The following is a 22,849-nucleotide window of genomic DNA, read 5'->3' on the forward strand; positions in this document are numbered from 1 at the left end:
TTGTAAAACAGTTTGTTATACATGGCCAACAATACAGAGGGATGGGGCACGAAGTCCACGTCCCCCGCGTAGTTACAGGTTTAAACCCCCCTTTCAAACTGCCTTTAATACCCAGGCAACTCTAGTGTGGTGAAGTTATTTTTGCAGGTGAACAGGGCAAGACTCCGACCCGGCAGCATACAGAAGACATTCAATGCGTTCCTGAGAAGATCCGTCGGGACACTCCACTTATATGCACTCCATCCATCAGTCCAATCCTGCGGATCGCTCCAGCCATGCCGCTGATCCTACAGGCTCAGGCTTTGTTGCTGGGTCCTAGCCTCCTGCCTTCTCTATTCCTGGCTCTGCCCCTTTCAAAATGCAGACTGGCTTTAAAAGCAGCCAAGTGCTCGGTCCGGAGCAGGGAGGTGAAGGGGGTTTGATTGCTCTGGAGGAGGTCGTCCCGCGAGGAGAGGTGTGTTGGAATGTGCACAGTGAATCCAAACATGCTCAATGAAAGGAACATACAAAAAACAGTTACAATCATAGTGAAAATACAACTGATAAGTGAAGAAAAAGGAAGGTAATAAACCAAACCAATAAATTAAAAAGACAACACACACACAATGTGATTAGGGACGTTTGTCAGCATTTACAGTGTAGCTGCTGTTACTGTATGATGAATCGTAAAACGTATTTTATTTCAACTGTAACTTGTCCTGGTCGGACGTCATGCCAATTAAATTAAAAATAAAAGTCGCCTGCTTTACCCCCCCCAGCCTGTGCGTTCATTGGGGTCCCTGCGCTGCACTCCGTGTGGGCTGTATCTGTCTCAGTCCGTCCCTCTCAAATGAGCAAAACCCCCAGCCTTTATAGGAAACAAAGGTGCAGGTGAAAACAATCAGGATTCATGTCCAGGTAAGTCCATGTGGGAATGTGGATCGGTGGCGTGCAACAGACAAAGAAACAACCCAATCACCCAATTAAATTAAATATAATTAAAAAAAACACCCAAAATAAGCACAAGGGAAGCAAAGCTTCGTTATAAATGAACAACCAGTGAGTCACAAGTGCATAAAATATAAAATAATAATAATAAAGTGAAGAAAATTACATAACTAATAAGTGCATTAAATAAGTCCGTCATGCCCGCCCGTGACAATAATAACAGGCAACAGTGAAAAAGTGTAGACACTGACAGTTACTCCTGACAAGCTGTTGAGTTGTTTAATTATTATTTATTATTTTTATTTCTTGGCAGACGGCCTTATCCAGGGCGACTTACAACATAAGTGCAAACAAAGTGCAAAAATACAGTGAAGTGCAAATCCTGTAATACCCCAGTGGATCTGATAAAGTAGTGGCATGCAGGGGTGTAAAGTAACAAAGTACGTTTTACGAGTATTTGTGCTCCACTTAAGTATTTATTATTTGTGCCTACTTTTACTTTTACTCCACTACAATTATGAGGCGCGAAACGGCTGCCTGTCTGTCCCCCGGGCGCCTGCCAATGGTGGCTGCGCATACAGTGTGCGCTGGCAATGCATGCTTATGGTTGTTTGGCGCTGGGGGGGACAGGGTGGGCTGGTTGGTTGGCGCTGGGGGGGACAGGGTGTGCTGTAACAGGAGGTGGTGAATACGGGTGTGTTGTTGGGAAGGGCAGAGCGATCCAGAACTGGGAACCGAGAGGTGTGCGGGATTAATGCGGTGTGGAGACCTGGTTGCGTCTTTTCCCAAAGAAGAGCGTGTTCGCTGTTCCTACTTGCTGTCCTGGCGTGGACTGCGGCCGACAGTAGTCTGTGTTATTATTATTTTTATTTCTTGGCGGACGCTCTTATCCAGGGCGACTTACAACATAAGTGCAAACAAAGTGCAAACATACAGAAGTACAAGGCATCAATTAATACAAATTAAACTAGATAAAACATAGCAATTCAAGATAATACATTTTACAGATTCCAATTTACAATGTACAGTAAAGTACAGTAAGAGACTTCCTACATCCTGGACAGTGAAAGCTAAGTGCTGTAAGGATGTCGGGTCACAGACGAGGGCTGCGGGAAAGGGAGCAAGAGGAGAACAATCAAGAACGCGAGGAGCATAATAAGCTGAAGTGCATCTAGCAGGGATAGAGGACTAATATTACAAGTGCTGTGGGAAGAGATGCGTCTTGATAAGCGCCGGAATGAGGTCAAGGACTCTGCGGTAGTCTGTGTTATTTACACGTGCAAAGAATAAACCGCGTATTCGCCAACGATACACAAGTCTCTGTTTACTTTCTTGTTTTGTGGTCATTACAATATTATTGTTGTTGGCCTGTTTTAAATCTTTATTTCGCCTGTGCTTTATCAGGCTTTGATTTGCTCCCTTTTTATTTTTGCAAAGAGAAATAAGACTAATTTGAGTAATAAAATACATTGTTTTCACATGCTACTATTTTTTGTGGAAGTGTATTTGTTGTATTTACTTGTTACTAAATGTTTACTGTTCTGCATTGCTGTGTAGTAGTAACACACTGCAGTACATTCCTGGATGTAAGTAGTGACCTGGGCTGTCCCGTTCCTCTCAGTAGGATCTGACCTGTATGTTTGATTTAGGTGCGTATTGCTAAGAGTGGGGTATATTCAATTTACTGAAGGTTATTATTATTTTATTTTAAAATCAAGTGTTATGTAAATATTTTGCTTTGATAGATTCAAAGGTTTATTGCATTGACATGAGGATTATTCAAAATCGAATCGTGAGATTGGTAAATATTCCCACCTCTTGTAAATGAGGCCCTATTCATCAAAGTGTCGCTATTTAGAACCGTTCAAGGATTTGTTTTGCGAAAAGCTGATGTTATTTCAACTCCTGTTTCCTGTTTAAATTGTTGCGATGCTTCAGGAAGAAAAAAATAATAATTGAAAAAACTAACGTATATTTCCCGTATGAAACTCTAGTGTACGTGTGTATACAGTAGTGGTCTTAACAAGTATTAACACTATTTTCCAAAAGTAATTTACCATTGTATGAAGTAAGTTCTTCTGTGTTTAACTATACATGACAATAACATGTCTTTAAAGTGTGTTGAACACTATTTTCCCAACATCCCAACTGTAACTCTACACAATATGACTACAACTATACACATTCATATTCAATTATGAAACCATAGACCTATTGGTGAATGTACTAAAAATGTACTAAAAATGAAAAAGACCTATTTGGCACACACAAGAACTATAATATTGTTTTTCCAAACGTTTCAAGGAAGTACAAAGCTTATATATCCATTCTGGGACATATTCTGGGTTTGGTATTTTACAAATAGTGCCTGATTGGTCATCAAAATAACTATGCCAGTAATTTCATTGGCATTCTAAAATAAGCCTACCCATCTCATCAATATTATTACAATTATTACTCATTAATAATTATTATCCTCTAATTTGCCAGCTACATTGAAAGGTCATTTGCCAATAACAAAGATAGTTCTAAAGCAATTCAACTTTAATAAGAAACAAGTAGAGAATGTAAGTTGCTGATAAACTAAAGGGAGTAACAGAGAAGTTAGAAAGGAACAGGTTCTCATAATTAATTGGAAAGAATGCAGGCAAATTAATAGTTACTGTGAGAAAACTACAGGGTCACAGCACACAAAACACAGAGGCACATCTTCTATGCGATCTAATTGGACATTTCACAGGGACAAATATAGTTAAATATTGTACATTAACATATATTTTTTAGTTTATATTTTGTATACCTGGCTAACCATATATACACACATTTTATAACACATTTTTGTTTTAGTTTGACTTTTCACCGTTATCTTGTGTTGCCATCACCCGTCGCAGGGAGATGCTGATGTTTTTGAGGGTTGCGAAGATAATAAAACATTGTAAGTCATTGTATGTCAAACAAAAGTAACTCTAAATATCAATTTTTGTATCAATATTGCTGACTTTTTTGGGTTAACCTAACACCCCTAATTCTTTGTAAAATGACCTCTGCAATACACTGTGTGTGTGTTAAAGCCAATGGCCATTTCACAGACTGACGGTGGGTGATAATGAATATACAAACATAATTCATACTCAGCTGTATTAGAGGACTACAGGGGTGTACTTACCTTTTGGCAGGATGGTGGTGAAGTGTGATGAAAAGATTCAAGTCTGTGTCATGGTGGCAGTCCAGTGAGGGACAGTCTGCTTCATCTCCTGGCTGAAAGGATGTCCATATGAGAGAGTCCATGAGCTGCATTGAAATTGGGTTTAACCCAGTGATGTCCACATGAGCCCCGAAGTGTGAGCTCAGAGCATGGTGTCCACATGAGCAACGCAGACACACATTCAACCTCTCTCAGTACAGTGTCAGAGCTGCTCCCATGAGTGATGACTTTAAAGTGACAAGTCAGAGATTGAAGATTTAAATATTTAGAGCAGGGTGTCCACATGAGCCCCGCAGTGTGAGCTCAGAGCAGGGTGTCGCACTCAGGAGCCCTAGTCCCACAGCCCCTTCAGCACAGCTGTCAGTCCCTATGGCTGTACAGAGCACACTGGGGCTCAGGGCTCCTCCAGGACAGGGTCCTCTGGTCCAGACACTGCAGAGAGAGAGAGAGAAAGAGAGAGAGAGAGAGTTTGTAAGGGGTGTAGTGGAGCTGTGCGTCAGTGTGCTGTAGTGACACAGTCAGGGGTGTAGTGGAGCTGTGTGTCAGTGTGCTGTAGTGACACAGTCAGGGGTGTAGTAGAGCTGTGTGTCAGTGTGCTGTAGTCAGTAAGAGGCCTCAGTGCTGTTGTGTATCTGCTGTTAATCTGACCACACTGACTTACTGCTGGGTGGGATCAGATCATAACTGTGTCTCTTCCTCACTGGCAGTGTGGCTCCCTCTCTCTCTGTCTCCTCCTCTTCTTCATCCCTCTGTTTCTCTCCTACTCTCTCGTCACTCCTCATTGCTACTCTGGCTCCTCCCACTACAGCTCCTATAGCACTTCCTGCTGCTGCTGCTCGTGGTCCAATCAGGGCTCCTGCTGTGGCCCCCACTGCGGCCCCTACAGCTGCTCCCAGGGCCACTGCTGCTGCGCTGGCACCCTGCCTCACCGAGTCCATCCGCCTCTCTGCCTCGTCTCTGGCCTGTCCCTCATAGCGCCGCCTGAGCTCCTCTATCTCCCTCCTGTGTCTCTCCTCCACCTCTCTGCTCTCCCTCTCCCGCTCCTCCCTCAGCGCCTCCCTCTCTTTCTCCAGCCTCTCTCTCTGCTCTCGCTCTCTCCTCAGCTCCTCCTCCAGCGCTCTCCTCCTCTCCTCATCCCTCTCCTCCCTCAGCCTCTCCTCCAGCTCTGCTATCCGCTCCTCCAGCGCTCTGATCTTCTCCTCTCGCTGCTGGAGCTCCCCTTCCATCCTGCGGAGGCAGTTGTGCACTTCCTTCTGCTGCTTCTCCCTCAGCCCTTCCTCTTCCCTCTGTTTCCTCTCCTCTCTGTCCCTCAGGATCTGCTCTTGCCTCTGTCTGATCCGGGACTCTGCCTCCTGGTACATCTGGTTGCTGTAGTGGCTGCCATTGTTTCCTGCCACCACCTCCTGGATTTTGGCCAGGAGCTGTGTGACCTGAGTGCCGTCGCCCCTGCTCTTGTTGTCCAGAGCGTGGTACCTGTTCCCGCACTTCTCCACCAGCCACCGGAGCTCCTCACCGCCCGTCTCCACAAACTCCTGGACGCTCTTTCCGTTCAGCTGGTCGGCGTGGGTGAAGAGGAGCACGGTGCGCCCCGCAGCCCCCTCCCCGAAGATCTCCCGCACCCTCTCCAGCGTCCTCCTCTCTTTCCCTGTGGATCGGCCCAGCGGGGTCACCAGGAGGAAAACGTGGGGTCCCGGGGCAGACAGGTTGATACAGAGCCCCACGTCCCGTCTCATATCCCCCTGAGAGAGTGGTGTTTGGAACCAGTCTGGTGTGTCCACCACAGCCACCGGTCTCCCAGCCACGCGTCCTCTTCTCTTGGCGCTCTCCTGTGTCACTGCAGAGCTGCTGGCTTCAGAGGGAAACTCCTCTTGGCCCAGGATGGTGTTTCCTGCCGCGCTCTTCCCAGCCCCAGTCCTCCCCAGCAGCACCAGCCTCAGCTCAGGGGAACTGGGAGGCGCTGGGGCGTCTGGACTGGGAGTCTCTCCTGGGCTTCTCTCTGGAGCGGCACCTCCACTCACTGCAACACAACACAACACACAACACACAGTCAGAGCTGAGACAACAACACGGCACAGACACACTGCTGAGAATGGGCTGAGTGTGTCACTGCAGTAGAGCGGCAATGAGCCAGACTGGGATACTGTCTGTAGTTGGGAGGAAATATCAAGACAACAAACAGCACAATAATGACGCATCAAATTAGAAGAGCCAGTGAGATCAGAGAATCAGTGATACAGACTGAGAGGAGAGTCAGTGAGATCAGAGTCAGTGATACAGACTGAGAGGAGAGCCAGTGAGATCAGAGTCAGTGATACAGACTGAGAGGAGAGCCAGTGAGATCAGAGAGTCAGTGATACAGACTGAGAGGAGAGCCAGTGAGATCAGAGAGTCAGTGATACAGACTGAGAGGAGAGCCAGTGAGATCAGAGTCAGTGATACAGCATTAATCAGACTCACTCTTGGGAGGGTTGATCTCCAGGCTGCACCTCCTCTTGACAGGCAGTGTGGATTCCTCTGTCTCTTTCTCCAGCTCCTTTTCCTTCAGTGTCTTTCTCATCTTCTCCTTCAGCTCCTCTTCTCTCCTGCTCCACTCATCCTCCATCCTCTGTTTCAGCTCCTCCTCTCTCCCTCTCTCCCTCTCTCTATACTTCTCCTTCAGCTCCTCTTCCCTCTCTCTCTCCTTCACCTCACACTCCTTTCTGATCTGATCCATCTCTCTTTCTCTCTCCCCTAATCTCTGTGTCAGCTCTCCTATCTTTCTCTCTTGTTGTTCATCCATCTCTTTCAGCTCCTCTTCCCTCTCTCTCTCTTTCTCTCCATAGCCCATTGTAATTGCCTCCATCTCATTCTTTCTCTCCTCATCCATCTCTCTCATCTCCACTCTCTCTTTATCCATCTCTCTCTCTCCCTCCCTTAATCTTTGTTTCAGCTCTGCCACCTCTCTCTCTCTCATTTCATCCTTCTTTATCATCTCCCTCTCCCTCTCTTCCTCTCTCTGCTCATACCTCTGTTTCAGGTCTTCAATCTCTCTCTCCCTCTCTTCATCCTTCTGTTTCAGCATTTCAATCTCTCTCTCTGTTTCCTTACACTGCTTATTTAACTCATCTATCTCTTTCTTCATCTCCTCTTTCTCGCTGATCTCATGCTCTCTCTCTCTTGCCCTCTCTTTATCCCTCCGTTTCTCCTCCTCCTCTCTCTGTCTGATCCTCTCTTCCATCTCCTGGTATGTCTCAGTAGTGAAGTGCCAGCCCCAGTGTCCTGCCACCATCTCGTCTATCTTGTCCAGCAGCTCTGTGACCTGAGTGCCGTCGCCCCTGTTGCTGTTGTTGAGAACATGATACCTGTTCCCACATTTCTCCACAAGCCGCTGGAGCTCCTCCCCTCCTCTCTCAATGTGCTGCTCAATGGTTGTGTCTCTCAGTCCATCCCCCCAGGTGAACAGCACTATAGTGTGTCTCCAGACTCTCTCACTGAGGAGCTCCAGGTGTTCCTGCACTGCTCTCCTCTCTCTTTCTGTGAATGAGTCCCACACAGGAATGAGCAGGAGGAGAGCGTGGGGTCCCGGGGGGCACAGAGACACGCTGCGCACAATCTCCAGTTTAACCTGCTCTGGAGTCTCCTGTACAGAATCAGTCCACCAGCCTGGTGTGTCGACCACAGTGACCTGCCTCCCGGCCACTTCACCCTGGCTCTTCTCACTCTGCTCAGTCACTGTCTCAGTCCCATCTCCAGTCTTAAATGCCTCTCTGCCCAGGATGGTGTTTCCTGATGAACTCTTCCCAGTCACTCCTCTCCACCCCAGCAGCACAATCCTCAGCTCTGAGAGACGCTGTGTCTCAGGGGAAGCAGCCTGTCTCCCCCCTGTCAGAGAGAAACAACACAGTTTATATCCCTCTTCAGTCCCACTGCCTCTCCCTCCATCCCTCCCTCTCCCACACTCATCCCCCCCTCCCTTCTTCTCTCATCTTTTCTACTTAATTCTTTATTTTTACTTTATTATTATCATCATCATCAATGTATGTCCACTGTAAAGATTTTATCATCACTTTCTCTCCCTCCCTCCCTCTTCCACATTTTCCCCTCTTCTCTTCCTACTTCTCCACCCATATCCTCCCCCCACTCCGTCTCCCTTTCACTCTCCCTTCCTCTGTCCCAGTCCCTCTCTCCCTTTCCTTCCTCTTCCCTCCATCCTTCATCCTGCCTGTTACAGTATAGACAACTTCCTCCCCCCTGCCTCCTCCTTTCCCAAATCTCCTTCCCTCCTCTCATCCTCCTTCCCTTTATCTTACTCCACCATCTCTCTACCCCTCTTTCCCTCCATATTTCCCTCCCTCTTTCTCCTACTCTCTCCCTTTCTTCTTCTTCTCATTGTTTTTTCTCTCAATTTTTTTTCTCTCTCTATCCTCCCTCTCTATCCCACTCAAGCTCTCTGTCTCTGCTTCTCTCTCCTTCACAGAAAACAGTGATAATAATAATAATGCCTCTGTCTCTCTCTAATGACATCACACTAATAACAGAGTCTCAGTCACAACAGGCACGAACATGACTACTGCTAATAATGAATAATGACACTGTCTCTCTGCCCACTCTCGCCGCTCTGCCCTATCTCCCCGCTCTCCCTCTCTCTCTCCCTCCCTACAGTCACTCCAGTCAGACAGTTTGCCCATCAGCTGTGTCTCAGTCCCTCTAATAACTCTCTCAGTGGGACTCTGAGCTCCTGCACAGCGGACACTTTAACTTGGGGATGGGAGGACAGAGGGACAGTCTCTCCTGAGGGACACAGAGGACAGAAACACAGAGCAGTACCAAGGGAGGAGGACCCACCTCTGCTCGCCATCTCTCTCTCTCCCTCTCTCTCAGATCAGCTGTTGAAGGACTTCCATTCCTCCAAAAAAATGAAGATACTCTCTCTTTTTCTTTTCAGACTCTTTTTTCTTCATACTGAAAAGTTACTCTCTCTCTCCCTCTCCCAGGAGGAACAGGAGCAAAGTCCTCCCTCACAGCAGCACTTTCACTTTCTTACTGAGAGGTGGGTAGAATCTGTTTATTGTAAATCGTCATTTAAGGCACAGCACACCAGACCGATGCAACATGACGCTACGGTGTGCGGTGGCCTTTAGGCAACAATAAAAAGAAAACGGTAAATTAATTAGAATGAACCTCTTTAAATTAGGTGAGTGTTCAAGTTTCCACATTTTAATGCAAAGTTTCTATTTATTTGCTGAATTTAACACATTGAAAACAATAAGACACTGAATGAGTGTTGATACACTATTTTTGTAAGGTCTCAGAACTAAATTTCTCTTAATTATCTCGTAACTGTAAAATGACAACCATCTCTCCAATATGTATATTAACAATAAACAACAAATACTTGTGCTGCTACCAACCCAACAGTATTAGTGTTGTTTTTATTATTATAACCAGATGTTTGGAAATGGTCGGGATGCTTCTCTGTGGTCATGAAATGATTGTGTGGCTCCCGCAGAGTTTCAGTGGCAATGCTGCAGCCAGCGGTGATGTCACAGCAGCCATTGTTTATGCCGCAGTCAGCGGTGATGTCACAGCAGCCATTGTTTATGCCACAGCCAGCGGTGACGTCACAGCAGCCATGGTTGATGCTGCAGCCAGTGGTGATGTCATAGCTGCCACACATACATATGTTTACAGGTACTAGGATGCATCACATACGACCATATAGCTTCAGCTGCACTGAGATCCAGAATCCAGGCCTGTCAACCCCTGTTGGTGTGACACCATCACTGTTCAGAGCGAGAATCTGAGCGGGTGTTCCCTGGGTGCACTGGCAGGAAGACCTGTGCTGAACTTGACAAACACATCCTTCTCACAGGGTATATACATATACAAGTTGGGACAGGGGTAATTTAGGACTAATACCGATGTGACAAGTTGAAATAAGAAGGTGATGTGAAACTTTGAGAACAACATTCCCCAAAGACAAATCTGTAGGATTTTGGGCATTTCACCTTCTACAGTGCACAATATAATTAAAAGATTCAAGGAATCAGGTCAAATCTCTGTGCGTAAAGGCCGAAAACCACTTCTGAATGCGCGTGATCTCTGATCACTCAGACGTCATTGTCTTAAAACCCGTCATGAGTCTGTAATGGATACCCTGACATGGGCTTGTGAATACTTTGGTAAACCTTTGTCAGTCAACACCATTCGCCGCTGCATCCACAGATGCAAGTTAAGGCTTTACTATGCAAAGCAGAAGCCATACATCAACACTGTCCAGAAGTGCCACTGACTTCTCTGGGCTCGGTCTCATCTGAGATGGACAGTAGCACAGTGGAATCGTGTTTTGTAGTCCGACGAGTCAACATATCAAATAGTATTTGGACAAAACAGCCGTCGTGTTCTCCGGGCCAAAGAAAAAAAGGACCATCCAAGCTGTTATCAGTGTCAGGTCCAAAAGCCAGCATCTGTCATGGTATGGGGGTATGTCAGTGCCCATGGCATGGGTAACTTGCACATCTGTGAGGGCACCATTAATGCAGAAAGAGATGTACACATTTTGGAGCAACATATGCTGCCATACAGATGTCATCTTTTTGTTTGACTAGTTTCAGACCAGTCTTATCATTGCTCATTTTGTTTTAAGTTTGCCTAAATTTGAAGTCAATTCAGTTCAGTTGCTGAGTTGGTGAATGTAAACCAGTTGTAGAAAGATTTAGTCAAGGACTAGCAGGAATTCTGTTGCAGGAGGAGCCAGGTGTGGCCTGTTAGGTGTGAATTGGGGGTACAGTGAGGAAAAAAAGTGTGATCCCCTGCTGATTTTGTATGTTTGCCCACTGACAAAGAAATGATCAGTCTAATTTTATAGACAATGGGTCATTGTCATGCTGGAATACCCATCCACGACCCATTTTCAATGCACTGGCTAAGGGAAGGAGGTTCTCACCCAAGATTTGATGGTACATGTCCCCGTCCATTTTCCCTTTTAATGCCGTGCAGTTGTCGTGTCCCCTTAGCAGAAAAACACCCCCAACGCATAATGTTTCCACCTCCATGTTTGATGGTGGGGATGGTGTTCTTGGGGTCATAGGCAGCATTCCTCCTCCTCCAAACACGGCGAGTTGTGTTGATGCCAAAGAGCTTGATTTTGGTCTCATCTGACCACAACACTTTCACCCAGTTCTCCTCTGAATCATTCAGATGTTGGCAAACTTCAGACGGGCCTGTACATGTGCTTTCTTGAGCAGGGGGACCTTGCGGGCGCTGCAGGATTTCAGTCCTTCACGGCGTAGCGTTACCAATTGTGTTCTTGGTGACTATGGTCCCAGCTGCCTTGAGATCATTAACAAGATCCTCCCGTGTAGTTATGGGCTGATTCCTCACCATTCTCATGATCATTGAAACTCCACGAGGTGAGATCTTGCATGGAGCCCCAGACCGAGGGAGACTGACAGTTATTTTGTGTTTCTTCCATTTGTGAATAATCGCACCAACTGTTGTCACCTTCTCACCAAGCTGCTTGGTGATGGTCTTGTAGCCCATTCCAGCCTTGTGTAGGTCTACAATCTTGTCCCTGACATCCTTGGACAGCTCTTTGGTCTTGGCCATGGTGGAGAGTTTGGAATCTGATTGATTGATTGATTGCTTCTGTGGACAGGTGTCTTTTATACAGGTAACGAGCCAAGATTAGGAACACTCCCTTTAAGAGAGTGCTCCTAATCGCAGCTCGTTACCTGTATAAAAGACACCTGGGAGCCAGAAATCTTGCTGATTGATAGGGGATCAAATACTTATTTCCCTCATTAACATGCAAATCAATGTATAACTTTTTTGAAATGTCTCTCACTGTTAAAATACACCTACCATAAAAATTATAGACTGATCATTTCTTTGTCAGAGGGCAAACGTACAAAATCAGCAGGGGATCAAATACTTTTTTCCCTCACTGTATGCTTTCACCTGATCTACAGCTGCAGTTGCGTGTTCAAAAAATTCTAATTAATTAGTAAGACATGATCTGCTTCGTCTAAACCCATGTTGACTATCTCCAAGAATATGGTTTTCATTAAGATGCTCCTCTATTTTCTGTCTAATCATTTTTTCCAACATTTTACAAGTGATGCAGGTGAGACTGATTGGTCTGTAATTTCCTGGCTCAGTTTTGTCCTCTTTCTTGTGGATTGGTATGACATTTGCTGTCTTCCAGTCAGTTGGCACAAGTTCTAAGTGTCATTTGGAATATTTGTGTTAGCGGCCTATAAATTTATAAAGTACTGTTGGAAATATCCCATCTGGCCCAGGCGATTTGTTGGTTTTTAATTCTGCTCGTCCCTTTAGTACCTCCTCCTCATTTATCCTGATCTCTCTTAGGATTTGACTGGACTGACTGATAACCTGTGGCATGCCATCTGTTTTTTCTATTGTAAAAACCTCTGAAATACTGATTTAGAACATTTGCCACATCTTGTTCATTTTCCAAGATACCTCCATTTTTGCCTTTTATCTGTTTCACTTCCTCCTTTATTGACCGCTTGCTGTTGTAATATTGAAAAAAGCTCTTTGCATTACTTTTAGCTCCAAGAGCTGTTTCTTTCCATTTCCCTCTTTGCTTTCCTGATCCCTTTCTTAAGATCTCTTTGCAGTATTTTGTTTAGTCTCTGTCCCTTTTGTATGCGCTATACAATATTTTGTTTCTCTATTTTTTTTGCATACCTCTATTAAACCATTTTGGCCAGTGTTTTTCAGTCCTCAATTTGCTTTTGGTATAAATTGTTCCTGAGCCTCAAGTATTATATTCTTAAAATATACCCATCCATTTTCAACTGACTCTGTATCCAATGTGCTCCAGTCTACCTCTTCTATGTGCCATCTCATACCTTCAAGATTTGCTTTTCTAAAATTGTAGACCCAAGTTTTAGACTTGGACCTTGTTTTTTTTAAAGAATGCCTCAAATCTAACTATACAGTTTGCCCCCTCGGCCTCTATTTTTTTCATTTGAAAATATCAAGTCAATACATGCACTCTCCCTGGTTGGTTCCCTGACAAATTGAGTGAGAAAGCAATCATTTACTATCTCATCCATTTCTATAACTTGATTTTCCCAGTCTGTTTGGGAAATTGGAATCCCCCATTATAACAGCCACATCCTTGCTACATGCAGTCCTGATTACACTGGATGCAACATCTTTCTGAATATCTGAGTTTGGTGGTCTGTAACACTCCTACCACTAATCCTGCAGATCTTTTGTTCAAAAGTTTCACCCACAAAGATTCTGTTCTGTTACTGGGATCTAATTTTAGTTCTTCTGCCTCAATGTCATTTTTCACATATAATGCTACCCCACCCCCTCTTTGATTTTGTCTGTCTCTCCTAAACGGTGTGTATCCTTCCAACTTGTATTCATCCCCATTTTCTGTAAGCCATGTTTCTGTCACTCCTACAACATCATAGTCACACACAGCACTGTGGCTTCCAAGTCTAACATCTTGTTCCTTATACTCCTGGCATTGAGGTACAAACATTTCAGGACTTTTCTACTAGCAGTTTCCCTTGTTCCTCTAAGGAAAGAGGACCATCTCCCATTGTCAGAGCTCCCTGCCCCCCTTGTCCCTAGTTTAAAAGACTCTCAATTTTCTCTGTTTAGACTGTCCAGTTTGTACAGGTCCCAACTATCCCAGAAGAAAGACCAATGCTCCATAAACCTAAACCCTCTTCCCTACACCAAGCTTTCAACCATGTGTTAAACTTTCTAATCTCTGCCCATCTCCCTGGCCATGCAAGTGGTACCGGAAGTATTTCAGAGAAAACTACCATGAAGGTTCTGCTCCTTAATTTTGTTCCTAACTCCGGCCAAGGCAATTACATCTTCAACCTTGAGGTGCTGGTGGCGTGTCGTCTGCGCAGTGAAACGGGCCCTGTGGGAGGGACGGAACATCCGTTTGTTCAACAAGCAGGAGCTGGACCCAGTCGTCATCGTGCGGGGGGGCATGGTCCTATTTAGATACTATGTCAATCTGGAGGTCCATCAGAGGGGCAAGGAGGAAGCCTTCAAGAACTGGCATCTTCGAGATCTGGAGGCTTTGGATCCCGTGATGGGACCCCACCTCCGGGGATGGCCATCTCCCCCTGCTGGAGCCCTAGTCTGAGATCTTTTATTCTTTTACTGATTAAACATTGTCTTCTAAAAATGAATTTTAATTCATTTTAATGAAATGTGTTTATTTTAAACACTTGTTTGGTTGTTTTTTTTTATCCTTGTCAAATGCACTGACTGTTATAATTTTAATTTTAAATGCATCAGATTGTTTGGTTTTTATTTTAATACTTAATTTTCTTTTTATCTGGTGCATTTTTAGTTAATTTCAATGCATTTGACTCTTGTTTAATTGTTTTGTTGGCAGTTTGACATTTATTCACAAGTTTGTTTAATTGATTTAATGCACAATTATACTTTGAGTTCATGTATATTTCGGTTTATTTTAAATCACGTTAAGATTTGATTTTTAGAATTGATTTTACAACTTTTAATCACAAGTATTACAATTTTGAAAGTATTTTACATTTACAGAAATAAAATATATTTTGTTCCCAACTCTTTAAATTTGTCATGCAGAACCTCTGTCCTACCTTTTCGTATGTCATTGGTTCCAATGTGGACCATGACCAGTGGATTCCCCCCGACTTTGGCCAGTAGCCCGTCTACTAGTTTAGGGAGATCTGCAACCTGAGCACCAGGCAGGCAAGATACCATGCGGGTCTCCTTGTCACTAGAACACACTGTGTGATCTACACCTCTAAGAATTGAGTTTCCTACTATAACTACCTCCTTCTGGGGGGGGAGTGGGCACCATGGTGCTCTGGTGCTCAACTGCCCCCATCACTCTCTGAGCTGTCAATGTCCAACTCGGTGTCCAGCAGTTGGAACTTGTTGGGCAATTCTAGCTCTTGGTGTCTCTAGGGGTTGTGCCCTTTTCTGCGGTTACGACCTACTGTAACCCAGCAGTTCTCTATGCTGTCCTGCTCCAATGTCTCAACTCTCCTAGGTTTTGGCTGCACACCATCTCTCTCATGGGCTGATTGACCAATTCTTCTAGATCACTAATACAGCACAGATCAAAAAGCGGACTCCTTTTAATCCCCATTAGATAGCACTTCAGTTTTATTAAGCTTCTCGCATTCTTGATTGTTTGCTCCTTTGCTCCCTTTCCCGTAGCCCTCGTCTGTAACCCTACATCTTGACAGCACTTACCTTTCACTGTCCAGGATGTAGGGAGTCTCTTACTGTACTTGTGTAAATTGGAATTTGTAAAATGTATTATCTTGAATTGTTTTATCTAATTTGTATTAATGCCTTGTACTTCTGTATTTTTGCACTGATGTTGTAAGTCACCCTGGATAAGGGCGTCTGCCAAGAAATAAAAATAATATACTTCTGTTTACTATTGGTGAATTAGGTCTGTTTTAGTACTTATCTCGCACACATGAGAAACCTGTATCATATAGAATTAACATGTGGGACAACCTAGTCAACAAAATTAAAAAAGGCTGTACAAGAAGAAAAATGACATCCAAAAAAAAAATGGACAGAAAAATTACAAAAAATCATAACAATAATCGTTCCATTGTGACGTTCGGCTGTTGCTGTGTTCTCGGGGAAAGTACAGTGGCTCTCAAAAGTATTCACCCCCACCATGTACTTTTCCACATTGCATTGTGTTACAACATGAAATCAGAATGGATTTAATCAGGAATTCTTGCCACTGATCAAAACATGTCTATCCTCTGTGAATGCGCTGGTGTCGCGGGAGACTAGATTCATCAGTGAAGCCCTTCCCACACTGGGCACAGCAGAAAGGTCTCTCTCCCGTGTGAACGTGCTGTTGTCTCATGAGGCTAGATGCATCAGATAAGCTCTTCCCACAATGGGACATCAGTACCGTCTCTCTCCCTTGTGAATGAGCTGGTGTCTGTTGAGGTGTTCTGCCCGAGAGAAGCCCTTCCCACACTGGACACAGCAGTATGGTCGCTCTCCTGTGTGAATGCGCTGGTGTCTGTTGAGGGTAGCTGCATGAGAGAAGCCCTTCCCACACTGGACACAGCAGTACGGTTTTTCCCCTGTGTGAATGCGCTGGTGTGTGTTGAGATGAGCTGCATGAGAGAAGCCCTTCCCACACTGGACACAGGAGTACGGTCTCTCTCCTGTGTGAATGCGCTGGTGCATGTTGAGGTCAGATGCAGTAGAGAAGCCCTTTCCACACTGGGCACAGCAGTACGGTCTCTCTCCTGTGTGAATGCGCTGGTGTCTGTTGAGGTGAGATGCCTGAGAGAAGCCCTTCCCACACTGGGCACAGCAGTGCGGTCTCTCTCCTGTGTGAATACGCTGGTGTTTGTTGAGGTATTCTGCCTGAGAGAAGCCCTTCCCACACTGGGCACAGCAGTACGGTCGCTTTCCTGTGTGAATGCACTGGTGTGTGTTGAGGTTACATACATTAGAGAAGCCCTTCCCACACTGGGCACAGCAGTATGGTTTCTCTCCTGTGTGAATGCGCTGGTGTGTGTTGAGGCTAGCTGCCCGAGAGAAGCCCTTCCCACACTGGGCACAGCAGTATGGTCTCTCCCCACTCGCAGCACTTTCACTCCCCCCACTTAGCCCCGTCCTCAAGGCAGCAGGCTCTGGCTTACACTGTCCAGCTACAGGGACCTCAGGCCCCGGGTCACACTGTCCAGCTACAGGGAGCTCAGGCCACAGGTCCCAGGCGCTGTCTGTAATATTCTCAATTTTGAGATGACTGAGTGCGTCTCTGAAGGCAGTCTGTGTTCTTGGCTCCACTTTGTAAACACACTCCAGTGTGTCGTCCTCTGTTTTGATGTGATCAGACAGCAGACTGGGTCCACAATGTGTTCTGGGAGAGCCCGGCTCAGCACCAGCTGCACTGGGTCCACACTCAGATCCCAGAGACTGGGTACTGCAGAGATCCGCAGTGTGGGTGCAGTCCAGTTCAGGGTCACTCTTTATGACCTTTACCATGACCTTTGACCCTGCGTTGTCAGATCCCAGTGCCCCAAGTCCCTGTGTCGACCCCTCAGTGTGTGGCTCTGCCATGTGGCCAGACTCCTGTCCCCTGAGCTGCTCCTCACTCTGTCTGCTCCTGGGCTGCTCACTCAGCCCCTGGTTGTCTTCAGTAGGTGTGGGCTCTGTGTCCTGCCTCAGACTGGAGCCCCACTCCTGCTCCCAGTGCTGCTGCTCAGTGGGAGCCCTTTCCCCAGAGTCAGCGAGAGCGCTGGCCTCTAAAGCTCCTGGGGGAGAGACGACACAGGAGAGCAATAGTGAGAACAGCAGCTCTGAAAACTCACACAGTTCATGCGATTCCTACACCAGTCATTATATCAGAACATCGTTCAGAAGTGCTAATAAAGTGTCCAGTCAGCATATAAACTGGGAGCATGTATGAAGTCAGACAGGGAGAGCACAGATTGGCACTCGTATATGAAAAGACATTAAGGAAAAGGGTAAAGTTACAGTGATGGGCGAATTCTGATGTTGGTGTTTGTATGGCAAAGCCACCGTGACAATGGAACATATTGTAAAAGTGACTGTAACTAAGACAATTCAGGTTCAATGTGATTTATGACACCCCTGCACTTGCTGCTCACTGTCCTCATCACTATCCTCTGGCAATTGGAAGCTCAGAGGTTTTCCAATTTGTTTTTCAAGGGACTCTCACTTACAGCACATTTCCCTAAAAGCTGTGGATCCTTTGCACATTTGCCCCAAAGCATCTCAAATGCACCCTGGCATTTTTCCAGTTGCTTTCCTAGACTCCTGTTATCAGTGCTCATAGTTTGCTAGTATTTTCTGCAATAACATGCTGTTCGGCTCTTCCTGCTGCTAGTTCACTCTCCATTTCTCCATTCTTTTATATCAAACATCCTATTGCTTCCCTGTGCTGTCTGCACTCTCTGAAGCTGCCAAATGGCATTTTAACTCTGTTTGTCCCTGCAGCAAGGCCTGGAAGACAATATCATGTCTGACCTTCTTGTTTTTACACGTCTCATTCCTTTCCTTACATGTTGCCTCGAGCCACTTTATGGGATGTGATTCCCCTACAACTGATCCAGAGGATCCTGCTTTGCAGTGCTTTGCTGCATAATCAATGGCCCACAACATCCTTGCAGGTTCCCAGTATATCACAGCAATTATACAACATACCTAAAGAGTGGGATTCCCAGCTGGTACTTTTTAACAAATCCAGTTCCCCTACAAACACACCACCTGTTTAACCTTGATCATGGTGGATTATAGGTTTATCGATAAACAGGTAACACTATGTACTGCGCAGCTACAGGAGGATTCTCATGAATTTAGTCTTGAATACACTACCCACTTCTCTCTATATTATTTATCCCAGTCTTCTCAGATTAATCACAATTGCACCCAAATAGTTTTTCTACATTGCTGAATATATACACACACAGGTCAGACTTTAAGTTGTCTGTCCCTTATTGCTCCCTTAGCACTGCGGAAGAGACCTCAGTTTGGGTTCTTGTCATAATTCTTTCCCTGCAGTGTTTAAGGTGCAAACAATGTAAACTTATACTTACAGAGATGCTTCGTGTTTTCCTGGTTCGTCAAATAGAAGTGTAGTACTGGGGCGCAGTGTCCTTTTTGATGAACCGCAATTTCAGAGAATGTAGGATCCCCGTTTCCAACGTTCGCCCTTTTTGTCCGCCGCTGGAACCTCCTGTAGACGTGACTGGAACTGAGACAATTCAGGTTCAATGTGAGTCCAGAATATAGAGCACAGTATACAGGTACACTGGGTACAGCAAAGCAAACCTGATACACAGACCTGATGAACAAGTCAGCTTTTATGAGTTGAACCCCTGTCCAGCTCCACCTTTCACAGTGACCCCCCCACCAGAGTGTCCAATGGCAGCTGTCCATTAGTACACAAAGTGACAATGGAGCCAAAACCCGCTCTCCCACATTGCAGGGTAACGACTCTGGTTCCCCTCCCCTCTCAGAAGGGATTAACTCACCCTCCCCACAGCATAATAGACAGGCTGTCTCCTCACTCATCTTTATCAATAGCTTTTGATCTGCTATTGATGCAAGACTGGTAGTCAGACCATCTCCTCATTAACCCTTTGTTATGCTATTGATACCAGAGACCCCCTGCCCTCAGCCAAATGTGTCCACTCTCTGTGAATCAGTATAACACTCAGGGTGGGTTGTATCCAGTTTCAGACCATTTTATTCCTTACACTCTAGAAATGAAGTATTTAATTTGAAGTATAAATGATTTAATACCAAGAGAATGTAATAAAAAACATTTTTATAATCTGGGTGTTAACAAGTTGCTGAATGACCTGCTGAATTTCTGATACCAGTTACTGTTAAAACATATTTGTTTGGTTCCAAACACAGTGTTGGCATCAGACACTGGTGGAGTGGGACCCTCTCTTTTGTATTGTGTGCATACTATATTTTACAAACTATAAGAACAATTGCATTAATTTTATTACAATGTAGGCTTTTTACAAAGTTCCACTTTCCTTTATTACTAAAGCATTTATTTGGTCTTAACTGTGTCACCTAAACAAAATTCACCACCTGCTGCCTGTCTGACCCTCACTGGTGCTGCGACTGACACTGCAGCTTCAGAGAGACTTCAGTCACAGGGGCTTTAAAAACAAAACTGAATATTCTGCTCTGCATACTTTTGTTTTAGTGAGGAACGGGTTGCAGATCACATTGTACTAATCGAAAATGTATACTGTCCTCCAGACTTATTTATACCCAATTCAATGTACCAAAAAGTTGGATTCAGCAAAGTGTACAGTGAGTATTTTTTATACTTTACTTTTTTTATACTATATATATATATATATATACCAATTCCTGGGTGGGGCAGTGCTGTCGTACCCCTTGAGCAAGGTACTTCACTTAGATTGCTCCAGTAAAATGCCCAGCTGTATAAATGGGTACAAATGTAAGTCGCCCTGGATAAGAGCGTCTGCTAAATGAAAAATTATGTAATGTAATGTAATGCATGTTTACCAGTCTGTAAAGCGCTCTGTGGCTACCTCTTCACAGAGCATGTCATTACTGAAATCACACGCATTTGTAACACTTAAAAACAACAACATTGAAACATTAATTTATACATAGTTGTTTAATATATATATTTGAATCTAAAAAGTGTATTTCAAATGTTCCTTTTAAAGTCGGGATTGTAAGTTGAAACTTCATAACAATTAAACAATTTGCAATGTAATTTGCATATCCATCTTTTAAATCTTTATTTTATTCGGTTTGTGTTGTGTATTTATAAATATGTATTGATACTACCTTTATTTTGTATAGTAACTAGTTCTACTGTATGGTTGAACAAAAGAACTGAAAACTCCTACTTTTTCAGAATAGTGGAACAAAGTCCCTGAATTCCACGATCCTGTCAGCGTTCTCCGCATCGGCACGTCTATTTACAAACAGTCATTTAATTCAGCCTCAAGACACATTTGAGCCACCGTAGCTCTGCCAGCTTCAGTCAATCGTGTGACATCGTAGTGAAGAAGTTTTAGATAGAAGGTGACATTTTAACTTTAGTTCGAGTGCACTGTCGATTCTCTAGCCAACCCCTATAATGTCACAGGATTGTGGCAGACACTGGTGTGTGTGGTGACTCACTTGTCATTGTCATGACAGGTAGAGGTGGAGGGGCCCCTAAACTGAGCTTTGATTGGGACCCCAAACTTGACAAACTCGACAACTTTGTGGCCAACTTTCTTGACAAAAGTCTCGTACAGTTCTCTTCCCTGAACATCATACAGGTAGGTTTAAAAACCAAGTCAGCGACTATGCAGGTTTTTTTGTCAGCCCGCCCCTCAATTATCTCACCTGATTGGCACTTCCGAAAACCAGGCAGTGTATTTGGCAGTGACGGCGCCGCCCCCAAGTCATTGAGCTGCGCCACGTTATTGTCTGAATGCTCATGTTTTAGGTCGGGTTGTTATGTGCAGATTTTCGCAGTTATGCGCAGAACTGCACAATCCTCCGCTCCCATTGGTGGAGCTGCGCAGATCTAAGCAGAACTGCGGAAATCTGCACTTCACGGACGAGATGTTAATGTTATGATGTTGTTTATTATGCTGCTCTGGGAGCAGGAGGAAGATGACAGAAACTATAAGTATGTGCTGTTGCGATTCATTGTGTCAGAAATGGACGTGTCTGTTGAACAGCGGGGGAAAGCATTTTGTTTTCCGGTATCTATCACATGGAGAAATGGCCACACATTCATATTTAGCACTCCGACCATTTAAAAACTTCATAAAGTTGGCAACGCAGAGCTGTAAAATTCTCAAAAATAAGTAAATTATGCCTTTGATGTGTAGAGTACATTTGTGCACACTCATACTCATGGTAGATTGATACCACTGCATTATTTTTGTCTTAAAACGTGCCACATAATGTATATTAATCTACCAGTTTTAGTTATTTTACAAAATGTAAAAGCAGTAGATATTAATTAAATATACATTGAAAACAACAAAGGTGCACTGGTAATGACTGAGTGCAAGTGCAAACATAATGCAAAACAATATGGAAGGGTTACTAATGCAGCCAAATGAACAAACGTCTACTTGTAACGGCAGGGCAATAGGAGACTCTGTGGGACTTTGTTTTGGAGGTAGATTGTAGATTCAATGGGGTTTGTACATGTATTTTAGCATTATAATCCTCAAACTTAATGTGTGATGAAATGTGATTCATGCATTTGACTGCACTGTAGCAATACTGCAACATTTAAATGATGTATTCATTATTATTTGATGTTGTGACATGCTTTGACATGGTGTTCCACTATATACAATTAAGATTGATTGATTTAATTTGAATGAGGATTAAAGATTCTCATTGTCCAAAATAAAAAGGGACATATTCCAAAAATGATTGAGCCAGTGAAGTGCTATTACTATTGCTTTTTATATTTGTAAACTGACAATAATCTGTGAGCAAAAATGGAACCTGCATATTCATAATCTTTTTTGGGAAGAATATGTGCCTCGCTTCATTCAGCTTCATACTCCGCACCAGACTCCCATTAGCAGACTGGAGCTGCACTTGCTCTCCAGACCACAGAGGGATGAAGGGGTGGGTTCAAGGTGGGGGAGGTTGGCAGTGGATGCAGGTAGTGGATGGGTGGGTGGGATCTATCTGTCCATATTTTTTTTTTTTTTTTTTTAATATTCCAGTTTGCTTAATAACTTAATTACAACATTATATATATACATGCCGTTTAGCCCCTGTATAAACTTTTATATCTCTAATTTATCATTGGCACTTTTTCACAAAGCAGACTTTGGGCACTCCACTCCATCCCTGCCCTAGAGGGTACCCTTTTCATTTAGTATACAAAGTTTAATCTAAAACGAGTTATGTCTTGTAATCCAATGCTAAAAACGTTTTTTTTCCGCCCAAAACAGGACATTTGACATTCCTGATTTATATCAAAACACAATATATCCATTTTCAAAATAGCACTGATCTCTGAAAAGGTAAACGTTCACACGATCAAAATGAATCATTCAGCAATGTTGACGAAATATCAGACAATATCACACATTACAAACCCGTACTTAATAGCAATTTGCTTTTTGTAAAAGAGATGTTTCTGTAAAATAAAGGGACAGAATAAAACGAACGACAAAACTGAATGCCCATAGACTACAATGG

The 22,849-nt window shown here is 44.2% G+C and overlaps 3 protein-coding genes across 3 annotated transcripts in view; 1 reads left to right on the forward strand and 2 right to left on the reverse strand.

Moving 5' to 3' along the window:
• Window positions 1–22,849, forward strand: part of LOC136768187 (zinc finger protein 391-like) — a 142,617-nt gene that overhangs the window by 84,027 nt on the left and 35,741 nt on the right. The gene's annotated exons all lie outside the window — the stretch shown is intronic.
• LOC136768050 (GTPase IMAP family member 8-like) lies at window positions 4,527–11,088 on the reverse strand. Its single transcript, XM_066722105.1, has 4 exons — window positions 11,058–11,088; window positions 6,590–7,993; window positions 4,794–6,149; window positions 4,527–4,564 (listed from the first exon to the last, which is right to left on the reverse strand). The coding sequence occupies exons 1-4, from the start codon at window positions 11,086–11,088 to the stop codon at window positions 4,527–4,529; spliced, it is 2,829 nt and encodes a 942-aa protein (XP_066578202.1).
• LOC136768197 (zinc finger protein 214-like) overlaps window positions 14,570–22,849 on the reverse strand; it is an 11,240-nt gene continuing 2,960 nt past the window's right edge. The window contains exons 2-3 of the mRNA XM_066722273.1: window positions 18,715–18,872; window positions 14,570–17,409 (exon numbers count right to left, since the gene is read on the reverse strand). Of these exons, the coding sequence (XP_066578370.1) occupies window positions 16,043–17,215 (1,173 nt within the window). The 5' untranslated portion in view covers window positions 17,216–17,409; window positions 18,715–18,872 and the 3' untranslated portion in view covers window positions 14,570–16,042. The remainder of the gene's footprint in view (window positions 17,410–18,714; window positions 18,873–22,849) is intronic.

This window comes from Amia ocellicauda, chromosome 14, assembly GCF_036373705.1.
Source record: "Amia ocellicauda isolate fAmiCal2 chromosome 14, fAmiCal2.hap1, whole genome shotgun sequence".
Taxonomy (NCBI): domain Eukaryota; kingdom Metazoa; phylum Chordata; class Actinopteri; order Amiiformes; family Amiidae; genus Amia; species Amia ocellicauda.